Source organism: Schistocerca serialis, chromosome 9 (assembly GCF_023864345.2).
Source record: "Schistocerca serialis cubense isolate TAMUIC-IGC-003099 chromosome 9, iqSchSeri2.2, whole genome shotgun sequence".
Taxonomy (NCBI): domain Eukaryota; kingdom Metazoa; phylum Arthropoda; class Insecta; order Orthoptera; family Acrididae; genus Schistocerca; species Schistocerca serialis.
In genome coordinates this window covers 44390803-44406144 of record NC_064646.1, presented here as the reverse complement: position 1 = coordinate 44406144, position 15342 = coordinate 44390803, and the positions used below count along the sequence as shown (strand labels likewise).

General features: G+C 44.7%; 1 protein-coding gene across 2 annotated transcripts in view; it reads left to right on the top strand.

Annotated features, from left to right (window-relative positions):
• Positions 1–15342, top strand: part of LOC126419189 (protein strawberry notch) — a 299812-nt gene that overhangs the window by 199693 nt on the left and 84777 nt on the right. For both annotated transcript variants that reach the window (XM_050086323.1, XM_050086324.1), the window contains one exon: positions 2617–2725. In XM_050086323.1, coding sequence (XP_049942280.1) covers positions 2617–2725 — 109 coding nt within the window. The remainder of the gene's footprint in view (positions 1–2616; positions 2726–15342) is intronic.

Here is a 15342-nt window from a genome sequence, read left to right as displayed (position 1 = left end):
GAATTTGTCCAGTTTTGGTCATTTCAGTTCTAACTACAAATTGATTCAGGCAAACCAGTTTAAATGTGGTAGATGTACCTGAAAATCCAAAGTACCGACTATAGATTCCAATGGTTGGCAACACGACACCCACTACTCCCTTCTCCGCATTCGTCTAATTCTCACTAATTCTCAGCCAAGCTGGTACCACTTTTCGTTTTCCAACCCTTCCGTAGTGCTGAGCTCGAGCCACTGTGAGATACAGACTGCACTATCTTTTAGTGTGCAAGTCATATCTAACGATGGCAACTAATACATAAAGAAAAGATCACAATTATGATTTATTCCAATTCTCAAACTTCCCCTGTCCCACCATCTACTGATGTGTGATACTATCTTGACAACGGGTCTTGCTGCTGTAAATTATTGTCATGATAGCAATTACAGTTTACTATGATTTATTTTCTTTGTTAGACATTTCATTCTGAATTAATGTTCCTTCTTGTCTCATCAGCATGTCACCATCATATTCTAAAGCTGATTTTTATCCGGTATCCTAATAAGTGAACTGCAACTGAATTTTTCATTTGCAACACACTTAGTAGATCATTACAGTCCCCAGAAATAATTTTTTTAAGGGCAACATTTCCACTTTTGAATGTTACCTTTACTTAAAAACAACATTACGGTAATGTATTTATATAGTATTCATACACATAGGAGAACTTTTATTGCAGATCTGTTTGAATACAAGTAATATGATAGGATTTAGTGTTATTTTGTCCTGTGTTCCACAAAATTGCCAAATTTCAAGCAGAGAAATAGATTGTTGTAGTGGCTAAATCATAGTCTCTTGTTTTTCCATTGCACTAGCCTCATGCGAATCAGATGGCACATTATTGTTCGAGCAACATCGATACTGTATCGAGCATTTCGGCATATAGGGAAGTAGTGAGTCTGTTCGAAAGCAAGTATTGTTTGTCCAGCCCTGCTTTGACATTACAAAGAAGATTTTTACATATGTTGACGGGAGCAAAATACTCTTGGTCTTTCCGGATATTGGGCAACAGTAAGGTAGATAAGAAATTTTATCTGTCCCTAATATAAATTCTTGTTGGAACTTGAGAAAAAGGGCAAACTCTCTTTCCTCGGATCTTAGTTTAGAGGAAATGGACATATCTGTGAGTCACGGAGAGGAAGAGAGTGTGTGTGTGTGTGGGGGGGGGATTAAAAACCTCTTTATCTCCACACTTGGTATCACTATCCATCACAAAGAAATTCATTGCTGAGACTCTGTTTCATAGAGCTCAAACACTTTTAGACAGATTACTCAGATTGCCCGATTGAGTAGGCGTTGCGATCAAAGTCCAAAATGCATCAGAAAGGGGTAAAGACTGAAGTAGAAAAGAGAAGCCAGGAACTACATTTCTGGCCCAATATCTGGAAAGATCAGTAGACTACTATGGAAACATGCCTTCCAGAGTGTTTTGCTCCCACCAACAAAGTAGATAAGCCTTATTTTTAATATTAAAGACAATCTACTCTCTGAAAGCCAGATTTGAACTGTGTTCCACGTGAATGTGGCACATTTTACATGGGCAGACTGTCAGAACAATGGAGGGGAGTTGCGAGAGGCATCAGTACCACACCCAACTAAAATGACCAAACAAATCAGCTCTGGAGCGAATATAATCGTGAAATGAAATGCAGCGAGACAGTTGTCGTGGTGCAAATGTCAAGTTTTTGAGACAGTCTTAATTAAGGCGTGTAGTGAAATAAATATTTTTGAAAGTGTAATAAACAGGAATGGTGGTTTCAATTTAAACAAGGCTTGAGGTATGGCCCTCAATTTATTAAAATCTGTAAATAGTGGCACAGGATCAACAACAGTTCACAGTCTGGTTGTAGTCCAGGCAGCGAGTACAGATAACGGCAAAGCTTGAGCACCTGAATGAAACGTCTGGGTTGGTTGTCGAAATATGGCAAAAAAAAAGTGGAGCAGTGGCTCAGCTGCATACCTAGAAACATACTATTAAAGAAATTGATGAAAATCAGTTATCGTGGCCATATGTGTCATATGCAAATAGCTGTAATAACTGCCCTATAGGTAGCTGAGCTATATGGTAGTGAAACTTCCTGGCAGATTAAATCTGTGTGCCAAACTGGAACTTGTATCTTTTACAGACAAGTGCTCTGCCAACTAAGTAATCCAGGAGAACTGACAGAAGCAGAGCTGTGAGAGTTGGTCGTGAGCAGTGCTTGTATAACTTATTTTAATTCTCTTTGTTTTAATTTTTTATTTTTTATAATTGGAAATGATCATTCGTTTAGTTAACATATACATTTGTTGTTATATGGGATACTATGGAAATATTGCAGAATTTGCTCTATGTTGTTTCCTCTGCGATGAGATGTTGCTTTTTCACTCATTCATTTACCGTACTCCCTGACTAATAGTGTGTTTATAGAAAGCTTTGAAAGTGTTATATAGCTCTTTATTTGAAAAGCTGTAATGGCCACATAATATTCGCAAAGATGAAAATTTCCTCTGTGAAGTTGATTTGTGACAAGAGTAATGAGATGGTCAGTGAAAATCTTTTCTTTTATCACGATTTCTCCTTTTGTTTTATATTTCAGATGTGGCTGATGCTCTTGTTGGTGTGGGTCTCATTGTGAATAGTGAGAGTATGCCCGGTGTTCTTATGCTTGATAAAGATTACAACAACATGAGCAAGTTCCTGAACAGGTAATAAAATCCAAAAAAATTGCATCAAAAATATTAAGATTTATATTTATTTTTATCTCTGCTGGCATAGCTGTCCTTTAGAATGTTTTGATACTGCTTTTGCTGCTACTTTTACCAAAATCATTCAGAACTATAGAGCTTTTGACTTTTTGTCTGTGTGCCAATATGATCTGACTACAGTTTAAGTGCTTGTCTCTGTTTTGAATTTTATTGTTCCATCTTTGTTATTAACAATTATGAAAAGGATGGATTGCTACTCACTGTAAAGATGGCACATTGAGTTGCAGACAGACACAACAGGCTAAATCCTGGAAAAGAAAGGAAAAAACACACACATTCACACAAGCAGACTCACCCCACGCACACAACTGCTATCTCCAGCCGCTCTGTCCACACTGCAACTGTTGCATTGAACGAAAGCAGCAATCTGGAGCGGGGGTGGGATAGCAGCGTATGAGTTGGGGAGGGGAGAAGGGCACTCTCTGGCAGAGCAAGCAGTAGTAGAAGATTTGGGGGGGGGGGGGGGGAGACAGGTGGGTGCTGGCAGAGAGCAGTGCATAATGAGGGTGCAGGGATGTGAAAGGGGAGAAGGTGACAAGGCAGTGGGGGTCGAAACCATTGGGTGAAGGGTGTGGGGACAGTAGGTTACTGTAGGTTGAGGCCGGAATAATTTCAGAAGTAGAGAATGTGTTGTAAGGATAACGCCCATTTTCGCAGTTCAGAAAAGCTGGTGGTGGTGGATAGGAGGATCCATATGGCCCAGGTTGTGAAGCAGCCATTGAAATCAAATGTCTTACGTTCAGCTGCATGTTGTGTCACAGTATGCACTTTGTGTGAGCCGCAGTTTGGTGGTGGCCATTCATCGTGGTGAATAGCTGGTTGGTAGTCATATCACTATAGAAAACTGTGGAATGTTTGCAGCAGAGCTGGTACATGACGCAGATTGTTTCACAAGTGGCCCAGCCTCTGATGTGGTAGGATAAGCCTATGACAGGACTGGAGTGTTGGAAAGATTAGATGCCATATGAAGGGGAGTATTAAATGCAGTTGACACACATATTTTTTCTATAGAGTTCAAATTTGAGTGCGGCAGTGAAGTTATTTGGACACACGTAACAGGTCTGAGTGACATAAACAGGGTGTCTACGACCCGGGACAACCGGGAAAAACCCGGGAATTTTTTCATCCGGGAGAAAACCGGGAAAAACCCGGGAATTTTTCAGACTTCCGGGAAGTTTTCATTGTTTTAGCTTTCAGTTAAATTTTTGTAATTTTGACTGTAGAATTGATTCTCTAGCAAACAATGTTATTGTATCCTGCTACTGGAGAATGATACTGCAGCAAGAAAATATAAACGAGAGGGAAAAAAATAAACTTTAGTGGCAAAGGAAATGTGCAATTTACAACAACAAAACACCGTGCACGCACAAGCGTCTGCAAATAGCAAAAATATGTCAAAGGCCGTAGGGCGCAGACTGTAATTCTTCGTAACAATAAACTGCTTGCTATGAGCATGACGTCACAACTGTTCACGTTAGGTTCGTTTGACCAATTGCCAGCGGTCTGTTGCGCATGCGCATTCGACTCGCATATAAGCAGTACGTTCTCCGGCTACTTGAAGTTTGGCTATTAGCTGTATCAGTAGTACCAGCTAGCAGCCAGATGCAAACGAGAAAAATTTTTCTCCCGCGCCCTAGCTGCCAGATTCACTCTTGCACAGAGTTGTAGTGGAGAGGGGGTTAACCTCCACGTGACCCGTGTTTACGTTAAGTGATTTCGCTGCTTCTGTTCGTGTACAGCACCCACGTCAAATGAAAAGAAAACAGATTTCTGTGGCCGGAAGCTATCAAGTGAATTAAAATACATTCACATAATTACGGAGGGCAAAAATATATTATTAATTTCAGTTTTCTGATTTTATTTTATTTCCAAGTTTGTAGCAGTCAAGCATTAATCGCCTTGCAGAACAGTGAAGTTAATTTTGCAAGTTTGCTAAAGAAATTTGGCTTTATTAATCTTTCCGCTGAGGCAGTCATTTTATTTGAAACGAAGTGTTTCATTCTACAGTATTGCCTAGTTCCAACTGTTCGCTGAATTTCAAGTGCACGTTATCATCTTCTGCCATATATGGCATTATGCCATAATAAAGAACCAAAAATGAGATCGCAGAGTACTGGTACTCCAAGAAAATTTACATCCCAAAAACCACACTGAAAAGCTTAATACCAGATGGGACCTACTTAATTGTGAATCTGGAAAAGGCCAATTCGCACTCAAGCCGAATTATGCATTTTACTATAGTTTACGAAATTCCGATACTCTTTGGAGTACCCTCTGATGCCCTGTTTCTTTTATGGTGTAATGTAAGCTCTGTTAATGCTTTATACACACGAACATGCGGGCTTCCTACACCAATACAGTTGCACACGCACAATAATGCCTGTTTTTCTGGCGCTCTCTGGCAACTGGTAAATCGAACCTATTTCTAACAGTCTCCGGATAGTGTTGCGAACGGTGGTTAGAAAAGCATTACTTTCAATGTAAATTTCTTTTTACGCAAGATGAATTATGTTTCGTGTGAGAAAGTGGGATGGATTTATCACAGAGTGTTCGAAACTGAACAGTTTGAGGACCAGCCACTTACAAGAATTTCGAGCCGAGACATTTATGGGTCAAATGGCTCTGAGCGCTATGGGACTTAACATCTGTGGTCATCAGTCCCCAAGAACTTAGAACTACTTAAACCTAACTAACCTAAGGACATCACACACATCCATGCCATAAAAAAACAAAGATGATCTGACTTACCAAATGAAAGTGCTGGCAGGTCGACTGACACACAAACAAACACAAACATACACACAAAATTCAAGCTTTCGCAACAAACTGTTGCCTCATCAGGAAAGAGGGAAGGAGAGGGAAAGACGAAAGGATGTGGGTTTTAAGGGAGAGGGTAAGGAGTCATTCCAATCCCGGGAGCGGAAAGACTTACCTTAGGGGGAATAAAGGACGGGTATACACTCGCACACACACACATATTCATCCACACATATACAGACACAAGCAGACATTTTTTCCTTTTTTCCCCCTAAGGTAAGTCTTTCCGCTCCCGGGATTGGAATGACTCCTTACCCTCTCCCTTAAAACCCACATCCTTTCGTCTTTCCCTCTCCTTCCCTCTTTCCTGATGAAGCAGCTGTTGTGAAAGCAAGTCACATCTTCATTTGTGTTTGTTTGTGTGTCTATCGACCTGCCAGCGCTTTCGTTCGGTAAGTCACCTCATCTGCCAGCACTTTCATTTGGTAAGTCACATCATCTTTGTGTGTGTGTGTGTGTGTGTGTGTGTGTGTGTGTGTGTGTGTCTATATATATATATATATATATATATATATATATATATATATATATATATATATATATATATATATATATATATATATATATCTAAAACAAAGATGATGTGACTTACCAAATGAAAGTGCTGGCAGGTCGACAGACACACAAACAAACACAAACATACACACAAAATTCAAGCTTTCGCAACAAACTGTTGCCTCATCAGGAAAGAGGGAAGGAGAGGGAAAGACGAAAGGATGTGGGTTTTAAGGGAGAGGGTAAGGAGTCATTCCAATCCCGGGAGCGGAAAGACTTACCTTAGGGGGAAAAAAGGACGGGTATACACTCGCACAAACACACATATCCATCCACACATATACAGACACAAGCAGACATATTTAAAGACCACACAAAGGTATATAGACACACACAAAGGTGATGTGACTTACCAAATGAAAGTGCTGGCAGGTCGACAGACACACAAACGAACACATACATACACACAAAATTCAAGCTTTCGCAACAAACTGTTGCCTCATCAGGAAAGAGGGAAAGATGAAAGGATGTGGGTTTTAAGGGTGAGGGTAAGTAGTCATTCCAATCCTGGGAGCGGAAAGACTTACCTTAGGGGGAAAAAAGGACGGGTATACACTCACACACACACACACACACACATATCCATCCACACATATACAGACACAAGCAGACATATTTAAAGACCTACATGGAATGTTTCCCTCTATTATAACCATATATAATAGAGGGAAACATTCCACGCGGGAAAAATATATTTAAAAACAAAGATGATGTGACTTACCAAATGAAAGCGCTGGCAGGTCGAAAGACACACAAACAAACACAAATGAAGATGTGACTTGCTTTCACAACGGCTGCTTCATCAGGAAAGAGGGAAGGAGAGGGAAAGACGAAAGGATGTGGGTTTTAAAGGAGAGGGTAAGGAGTCATTCCAATCCCGAGAGCGGAAAGACTTACCTTAGGAGGAAAAAAGGACAGGTATACACTCGCATACACACACATATCCATCCGCACATACACAGACACAAGCAGACATTTGCTGCATGTCTACTTGTGTCTGTGTATGTGCGGATGGATATGTGTGTGTATGCGAGTGTATACCTTTCCTTTTTTCCCCCTAAGGTAAGTCTTTCCCGGGATTGGAATGACTCCTTACCCTCTCCTTTAAATCTCACATCCTTTCGTCTTTCCCTCTCCTTCCCTCTTTCCTGATGAAGCAGCTGTTGGTTGCGAAAGCTTGAATTTTGTGTGTATGTTTGTGTTTGTTTGTGTGTGTATCAACCTGCCAGCACTTTCGTTTGGTAAGTCACATCTTCTTTGTTTTTAGATATATTTATTTTACATGTGAAAACATAGCTTCTGTTGTAGCGTTTTAATCTTGGAGACCAAAATTATATGTGAAAGCTTAACTTTTCTTGTAGATATACGGTACTGTGTACATTAATGTAAACCGTTAACTTTTCCTCTTGCGTGTTCGCGCTATGAAGCCAGTGATCTTGCTATTGGGTGACTATAACACGTGTCGTATGCTCTGAATAGCTGCTGTCATCGGCTGGCGAGAACTCGTGGCTTGAGATATGACTCGCTTACAAAAGGACATCGTAACCTTGGTTTCAACGCTCCGGAAACTAATGCGCTGTGTTTGGTGCAATTCGAATTTATACTTTCGTAATACGAAAATATGCAGCGTATATGTTGCTGCAAGTCTCTTCAAAACTTCTCTGCCCCGTCTTTTTTATTTATTTAGTTATTTATTTATTTTTTTTTTTTCCGGGAAGTTCTGTGCGATTGTATAAAACGTTAACCATTCAAAGGATTGATAAGTTTTACAGTTCCAAGGGAAAATCTACCGAAAACCTACTGTCACTTAGCACAGAAAAAACGTATTTTCGCTCGGGAAAAAGCATATTTTTTAAACGGGATATCCGGGTGAAATCCGGGAATTTTTTTTCCTTGTCCCCGTTTACACCCTGATAAAGTTAATTGTTGGATGTTTTTACCAGCCCCTGATCCTGTTGTGACAGTTTTAGGGTCGTTCCGGAAATATCCAAATCGTCTAGTATTAGTTGGAGGCAACTTAAACTACTGAATATGGACTGAGATGTCTATGGGAACTTTCCTGAACAATCCTGTTGCTACAAACATTCCTGACATTATCAACAGTCAGTATAGAGACCGGAATTATTGATCACGATGTCATCGTAGTGGTGATAGTGTTAATAAATCCGTCAACAATCTAAGATTGTGTTTATGCTAGAAAATCCAGGTAAGTAGTTGTTTGCATCACAGTTACACAATGAATGGACATCATTTAGCTCAAGTATGATGGATACAGAGGAATTATGGCCAAAGTTTAAACTGATTGTAAATTGCATTCTGAAGACGTACATGTTAAGTAAGTGGATTAAGGATGGAAGGGTCCCTCTACGGTTTAATAATCAAATTTGGAGAATGCTGAGGAAGCAGAGATTGTGGCACATTCGGTTCAGAAAAAGAGGGTACAAATGTCAATAGGCCAAAGTTGGTAGAAATTTGTGCATCCATAAGAAGACCAATGCATTTAGCATATCTGAAAAGGTAGGCTAGGCGGAGTCTGGGTGCTACAAGAGGTTGATAAGAAGGAACACTGTGGGCAAGTTAGGGGTTTGGTAGTGGTGCCCCAGGTGGCAGTAGGATGTCAGTAGCTTTGATAATTTATGGAGGTGGTGTCTGGAAGGCTCTTCCATGTGCTGGAGAGCGAGGGATTCAACTTGCCACATCCCCAAAACTCCCCACCAACACTCCACTAACTTGAGAGCTGAAACAATCCCGGAACATTGTTGTTGACCTTTCCACCAAAGTCATCAGTCCCACAGAAGTTCCAGTCCTATCCAAAGGCCTCACCTGTAGTCCTACATCCAAATTTAACCATGTTAGATTTGTCAAAGACCTGTGCTTAGCTTCCCCTGATCCCTGCAATGGAAATACTTTTTTGCTACCAATCGCTCCAAGTAAACCCTACCTAATCTCAACATTGAATTCTATCTCTCCCAGTTCATACCACCATACAACTGTGATCCCCCCCCCCCACACACACACACACACCTAACCAACCCAAGGCACATTCCAGGGATTCCTTACCTCCCCAACTTGGCCTCACCAACCTTCTCTAAGACCCTTCTTAACAACACCAACTTTTCAGCATAAGAAAGACAGCTGTACACAGCCTTGAAACCGATCCTCACTTAATCATCCTACCTGCAGACAAAAATTCCACTACTGTCATTATGAATCTCAGTGACTACCTGGTGGAAGGCCTTTACCAATTGTCTCACACCTCTGCCTATAAACTCTGTGAGAGTGAACCCATCCCAGAAGTCCATTATAACCTGCAATCCTTGCTTAAAGCCTCAGGCCTTTCCCAGAACCTCTCCCCTGAATCCATTTCCCTCCTCACCCCTATGACACCCTGCACACCTACCTTCTACAAGCTCCTCGAAAACCAAACATACTACAATCCTGGATGCCCCATTGGAGCCAGTTATTGTGCCCTCACTGAAAGAATTTCAGCCCTCATTTACCAACAGTTCCAACCAGCTGAGCAAAATCTAGCATCCCATGTCAAAGATACCAAAAACTTCCCTCGCCAACTCTCCACCGTCCCCATCCCTTCACCTTCGGATCCCTAATAGTCACTCTTGTTGCCACTTCCTTATACACCTCCATGCCCATAGTCTTTCCACTGTTGAAAACTACATCTCCCCCGACTCCAAACCCACTAGCTCATTCCCCATACACGTTACTAACTTTATTCTAACAGACAACTACTTCTCCTCTGAAGGGAAGGTATACAAACAAATCTGTGGCACAGCATTGGGGACCTGCATGGCACCCTCCCATGCCATCCTGTTTGTGGACCATATAGAGGAAACTTTCTTAGTCTCCCAAAAGCACAAACTCTTGGTTTGGTACAGGCTCATTGATAATATCACCCTGGGCCAAGACAACCTATCCTCATTCAGCATGCCATCTTCTTAGACATCCTCTCCTCTCCCCCTCCCCCCCTGTGGGTGTTAGAATAGGCCTGAGGTATTCATGCCTGTCGTACAAGGTGACTAAAAGGAGTTTCACATGTTTTGGCCTTTATATGGTGGTCCCCAGTAGGGTTTGACCTCCATTCTTCAAAATTTTCCCTAAGAGCAAGCCAGTTGTGGAAGGGCACCTTACAAGGTGCATCGTGTCCATCGTGCACTGAAATCTTTAACCCATTTTCTCGTTGTCGCATTGCCTGCCCATTCTCCATCTCTTGCGCAAGGACACCTTCTTGGTTGCGTTTTCCACCATGCTCTGTGAAGTGTCGATTTCTGCATTGACGATGAGCACGGTAACCAGTCCGTTGTGGTGGGGCTGCCATGTACCCTTTTGGTTGTAGCCCCCTGACCACACAGGGATTGCTGTGCTGATGCCTGCGCCATTAATTCCCCACGTATGCCAAGGGGTAGATGACCATCCCCCTGGGGCATCGAGACTCCCAGCAATGGCCATCCTGCCAGGTGGCCTTTGCTGCAGCTGGTGGCGCCCATGGGAAGGGCCCCTGGTCGGAGTGGGTGGCATCAGGGCGGATGAGACGCGATGAAGCATAGTCCATCATCTCTTGCTGGTGGTGAAACACCAGCGGTCTCTAAGCAATCACGAGCTCAATTAAACGCACAGAAGTACAACCCCAAATCATTCCCCTTCCTGGCCACACCATGGGAGGAACGTCAGGCTAAGGATGGCAGCGGATCTTATTCGCCCCGGTACCTTGTATGTTCGAGAGCTGATGGGACATCTTTCATGACGATGAAGCCTCAGTTTTTTTTGTTGAGCATTTAGAGGACAAGTTTGGGGAGGTGGAGGGCTTGTCAAAAATAAGATCTGGGTCAGTCTTGATCAAAACAGCATCCCTTGCCTAGTCACGGAAGTTACTTGCTTGTGACAAGCTGGGGGTTGTTTCTGTACCCATCGCACTCTGTAAGAGCTTAAATATGTTCCAGGGTATCATATTTCACAGAGACCTTCTTTTGCAGTCCAACGATGAGATGTGCGCCAGTTTAGAGCGGCGAGGTGTACATTTCGTCTAGCATGTCCACCAGGGTGTGAAGAATAATCAGGTTGCCACCGGTGCCCTTTGAGGGTGATACATTGCCCGAGAAGGTCAAGGTGATGGTCTACTGGTGTGATGTAAAGCCCTATATCCCTCCCCCAATGCGGTGCTTTAAGTTCGGCCATATGTCTTCCCTCTGTACTTCTAGCGTCACATGCCCAATACTCCATGTGCCCCACCTCCCATCTGTGTCAACTGCTGCAAGCACCATTCGCCTTCCTTGCCTGACTGCAGGACTCTCCAGAAAGAAAGGAAAATCTTGGAGTACAAGACCCTGGACAGACTGACCTACACTGTGGCCTAGAGAAAATTTGAACACCTGTATCCTGTGCATATGACATCAACATCGTCTTACGCCCCCACTACAACAGTTCTGGCACCATCAGCTCCGCCAACCTAGGTCACCCCTCAGAGCCAGAAGACTACACCTCCCCCTTGAAGGTTGCTTCTGCACCACCTGCTTTGGGAGCAACCCCCCCCCCCCCCCCCCCCCCCCCCCCCTCTCCAACTATCGGGGACATCCGTCCGCACTTCTAAGCCGGAGAAGCGTAAGTCTTCTTCGGCTGCTTTCACTAGGAAGGGGTCCCTTAGGTCACTCCCTTCCCAGGTTTTGTCTAGTGGGAAAGACAACACCCGCCAGTGGCTGAAGAGCCCAAACACAGCTGGTAGTAGGGCTTCAGACTCATCCTCAGTCCCAGAGACTGAGCCAGTGAAGTCCTCCGAGCCAGGGAAACCCAAGGAGCAGCAAGAGAAATCCAAAAAGACCAAGGAAATTGCAGTGACACCCACACCACCGCTACCTACAAGCTCTGCAGCTGAGGATGGGGTGGAGATTTTGGTGTCCGCTGAGGACCTAGATCTCGCCAGACCCTCAGACACAATGGTTATAGACTGCTCAGACAATAAATCGGTGGCAGCAGGTGACTCTGAGGCATAAACTGCCTCATTGAATGTTCCATGCCTTCCCAGTCTCATGATGTCATCCTCCAGTGGAATTGCGGCGGTTTTTTCCACCACCTGGCTGAGGTGCGGCAACTGTTAAGCTTTACACCTGCTATCTGCATTGCCCTCCAGCAAACCTGGTTCCCAGCAATGCAGACCCCTGCCCTCTGCAGCTATTAGGGATATTAAAGGAACCGTAGCGACTATAATCAGGTGTCAGGTGGAGTTTGCGCTTATGCCCTAAACTCGGTCTTTAGTGAACATGTGCCCTGTAAAACCCCTCTGGAAGCTGTGGCTGTCAGAGTAAGGACGACGCAGGAAATAACTGTCTGTAATGTATATCTTCCTCCAGATGGTGCAGTACGCCTGAATGTATCAGCTGCACTGATTGATCGACTCCCTAAACCTTTTCTACTTCTGGGAGATTGCAATGCCCATAACCCCTTGTGGGGTGGTACCACGCTTACTGGCCGAGGCAGAGATGTCGAAACTTGACTGTCGCAATTTGACCTCTGCCTCTTAAATACTGGGGCTGCCACACATTTCATTGTGGCTCATAGTAGTTACTCGGCCAGTGATTTATCAATTTGTAGCCCAGGACTTCTCTCATCCATCCACTGGAGAGTACATGACGACCTTTGTGGTAGTCATCACTTCCCCATATTTCTGTTACTGCCCAGCGTCAGGTGCACGGATCCCTGCCCAGATGGGCTTTGAACAAGGCGGACTGGGGAATGTTCACCTCTGCTGTCACCACTGAATCTCGCCCACACAGTAACATAGATTTGATGGTTGAGCAGGTGATTAGCACAATTGTTTCTGCTGCAGAAAATGTGATCCCTCACTATTTAGGGTGCCCGAGGCATAAGGCAGTCCAATGGTGGTCACCGGAAGTCGCTGAAGCAATTAAGGAGCATCGGCGAGCACTACAGTGGCATAAGCGGCACCCTTCCCTGGAGCACCTCATAGCCTTTAAATGGCTCCGTGCACAGTTTCGCCACCTTATCAGACAACGGAAGAAGGAGTGCTGGGTGCCACACATCACCTTCCCAAGTCTGGGCAGATCAGACATCTTTTCGGGTACCAGGCCCCAACAGCTGTCCCCGGTGTTACCATAAATGGCGTGTTATGTACCGACGCAAACGCGATTGCCGAGCACTTTGCTGAAACCTCTGCGTCAGAGAATTACCCCCTTTCACACACTCAAACGGCGGCTGGAAGGGAACGTCCTCTCATTCACTACACACTGCAGTGAATCATATAACGCCCCATTTACAGAGTGGGAACTCCTCAATGCCCTTGCACATTACCCCGACACAGCTCCTGTGCCCGATCGCACCCACAGCCAGATGATTAAACATCTCTCATCTGACTACAAGCGACATCTCTTCGTCATTTTCAACCGGATCTGGTGCGATGGCGTCTTTCCATCACAATGGCGGGAGAGCACCATCATTCCGGTGCTCAAACCCGGTAAAAAACCGCTTGATGCAGGTAGCTATTGGCCCCTCAGCCTCACCAACGTTCTCTGTAAGCTGCTGGAACGTATTGTATGTCGGCGGTTGGGTTGGGTCCTGGAGTCACGTGGCTTGCTGGCTCCATGTCAGGGCGGCTTCCGCCAGGGTCGCTCTACCACTGATAATCTCGTGTCCGTCGAGTCTGCCATCCAAACAGACTTTTCCAGATGGCAACACCTGATTACCGTCTTTACTTATGTAAAGCATACGACATGACTTGGCCACATTCTATGAGTTGGATCTCCGGAGACCACTCCCGATTTTTATCCAAAACTGCCTGTCGCTCCTTACTTTCCTTGTCCAAGTTGGTGACTCCCATAGTTCCATCCAGAAGAATGGAGTCCCGCAGGGCTCTGTATTGAGTGTGTCTCTATTTTTAGTGACCATTAACACTCTAGCAGCAGCTTTCGGGCCCTCCGTCTGACCTCTGTATGCAGATGACTTCTGCATTTCCTACTGCTGCTCCAGTACTGTTGTTGCTGAGCAACACCTCCAGAGAGCCATCCACAAGGCACAGTCATGGGCTCTAGCCCACAGCTTCCAGTTTTCAGCCGCAAAGTCGTGTGTCATGCACTTCTGTTGGCATCGTACTGTTCATCCGGAACCCGCATTTTACCTTATTGACGATCCACTCACTGTAGTGGAGACCTATCAGTTCCTGGGACTGGTTTTCGACACTCGATTGACTTGGATCCCTGATCTTTGTCAACTTAAGCAGAAGTGCTGGCAGCACCTCAATATCCTCCGTTGCCTGAGCAACACCAATTGGGGTGCAAATCGCTGTATGCTGGTGCAGCTCTACAGAGCCCTTGTCCAATCCCGAATTGACTATGGGAGTGTGGTTTATGGTTCGCCAGTGCCTTCAGCATTGCATTTACTCGACCTCGTGCACCGCTGTGGGGTTTGATTAACGACAGGAGCTTTTTGGACGAGTCCCATGACCAGTGTACTGGTGGAGCTGGTGTCCCTCCAGTGCAGATCAGACGTGTGCATCTGCTGGCCAGTTACGCAGCACACATTCATAGTTCCCCTGAGCATCTGAATTACCGTCTCCTTTTCCCGCCCACGGCAGTCCATCTCCTGCGTCAGCAGCACAGATCAGGGCTAATGATTGCAAGTCATGTGCAGTCCCGTCTCTCTGAACTGGAGTTCTTCCCTTTACCACCTCTACTTGCAGTCCATTCAAGTACGCCTCCATGGTGTACGCCTCGGCTGCAGTTTCATCTGGACCTTTTGCATGTCCCTAAGGACTCCGTTAACCCTGCTGGTCTCCGCTGTCATTTCCTCTCGATTCTTGATGTGTTCCGGGGCTCTGAAGTGGTTTACACCGACGGCTCAATGGCTGATGGTCATGTAGGCATCGCATATGTTCATGGAGGACATATTGAGCAGCACTCCTTGCGAGTTGGCTTCAGTGCTTTCACTGCAGAGCTGGCGGCCATATCTGGTGCTCTAGAGTACATCCGCTCATGCTCTGGTGAGTCATTTCTCCTGAGTGCTGACTCATTGAGCAACCTACAAGCTATCGACCAGTGCTACCCTAGCCACCCTCTGGTAGCGTGCATTCCGTTTTGTGGTATATGTTTCATCCATTTTATTATCACACTTGTGGCATTGTTTTATTGGGAACAAGGGACCGATGACCTCGTAGTTTGGTCCCT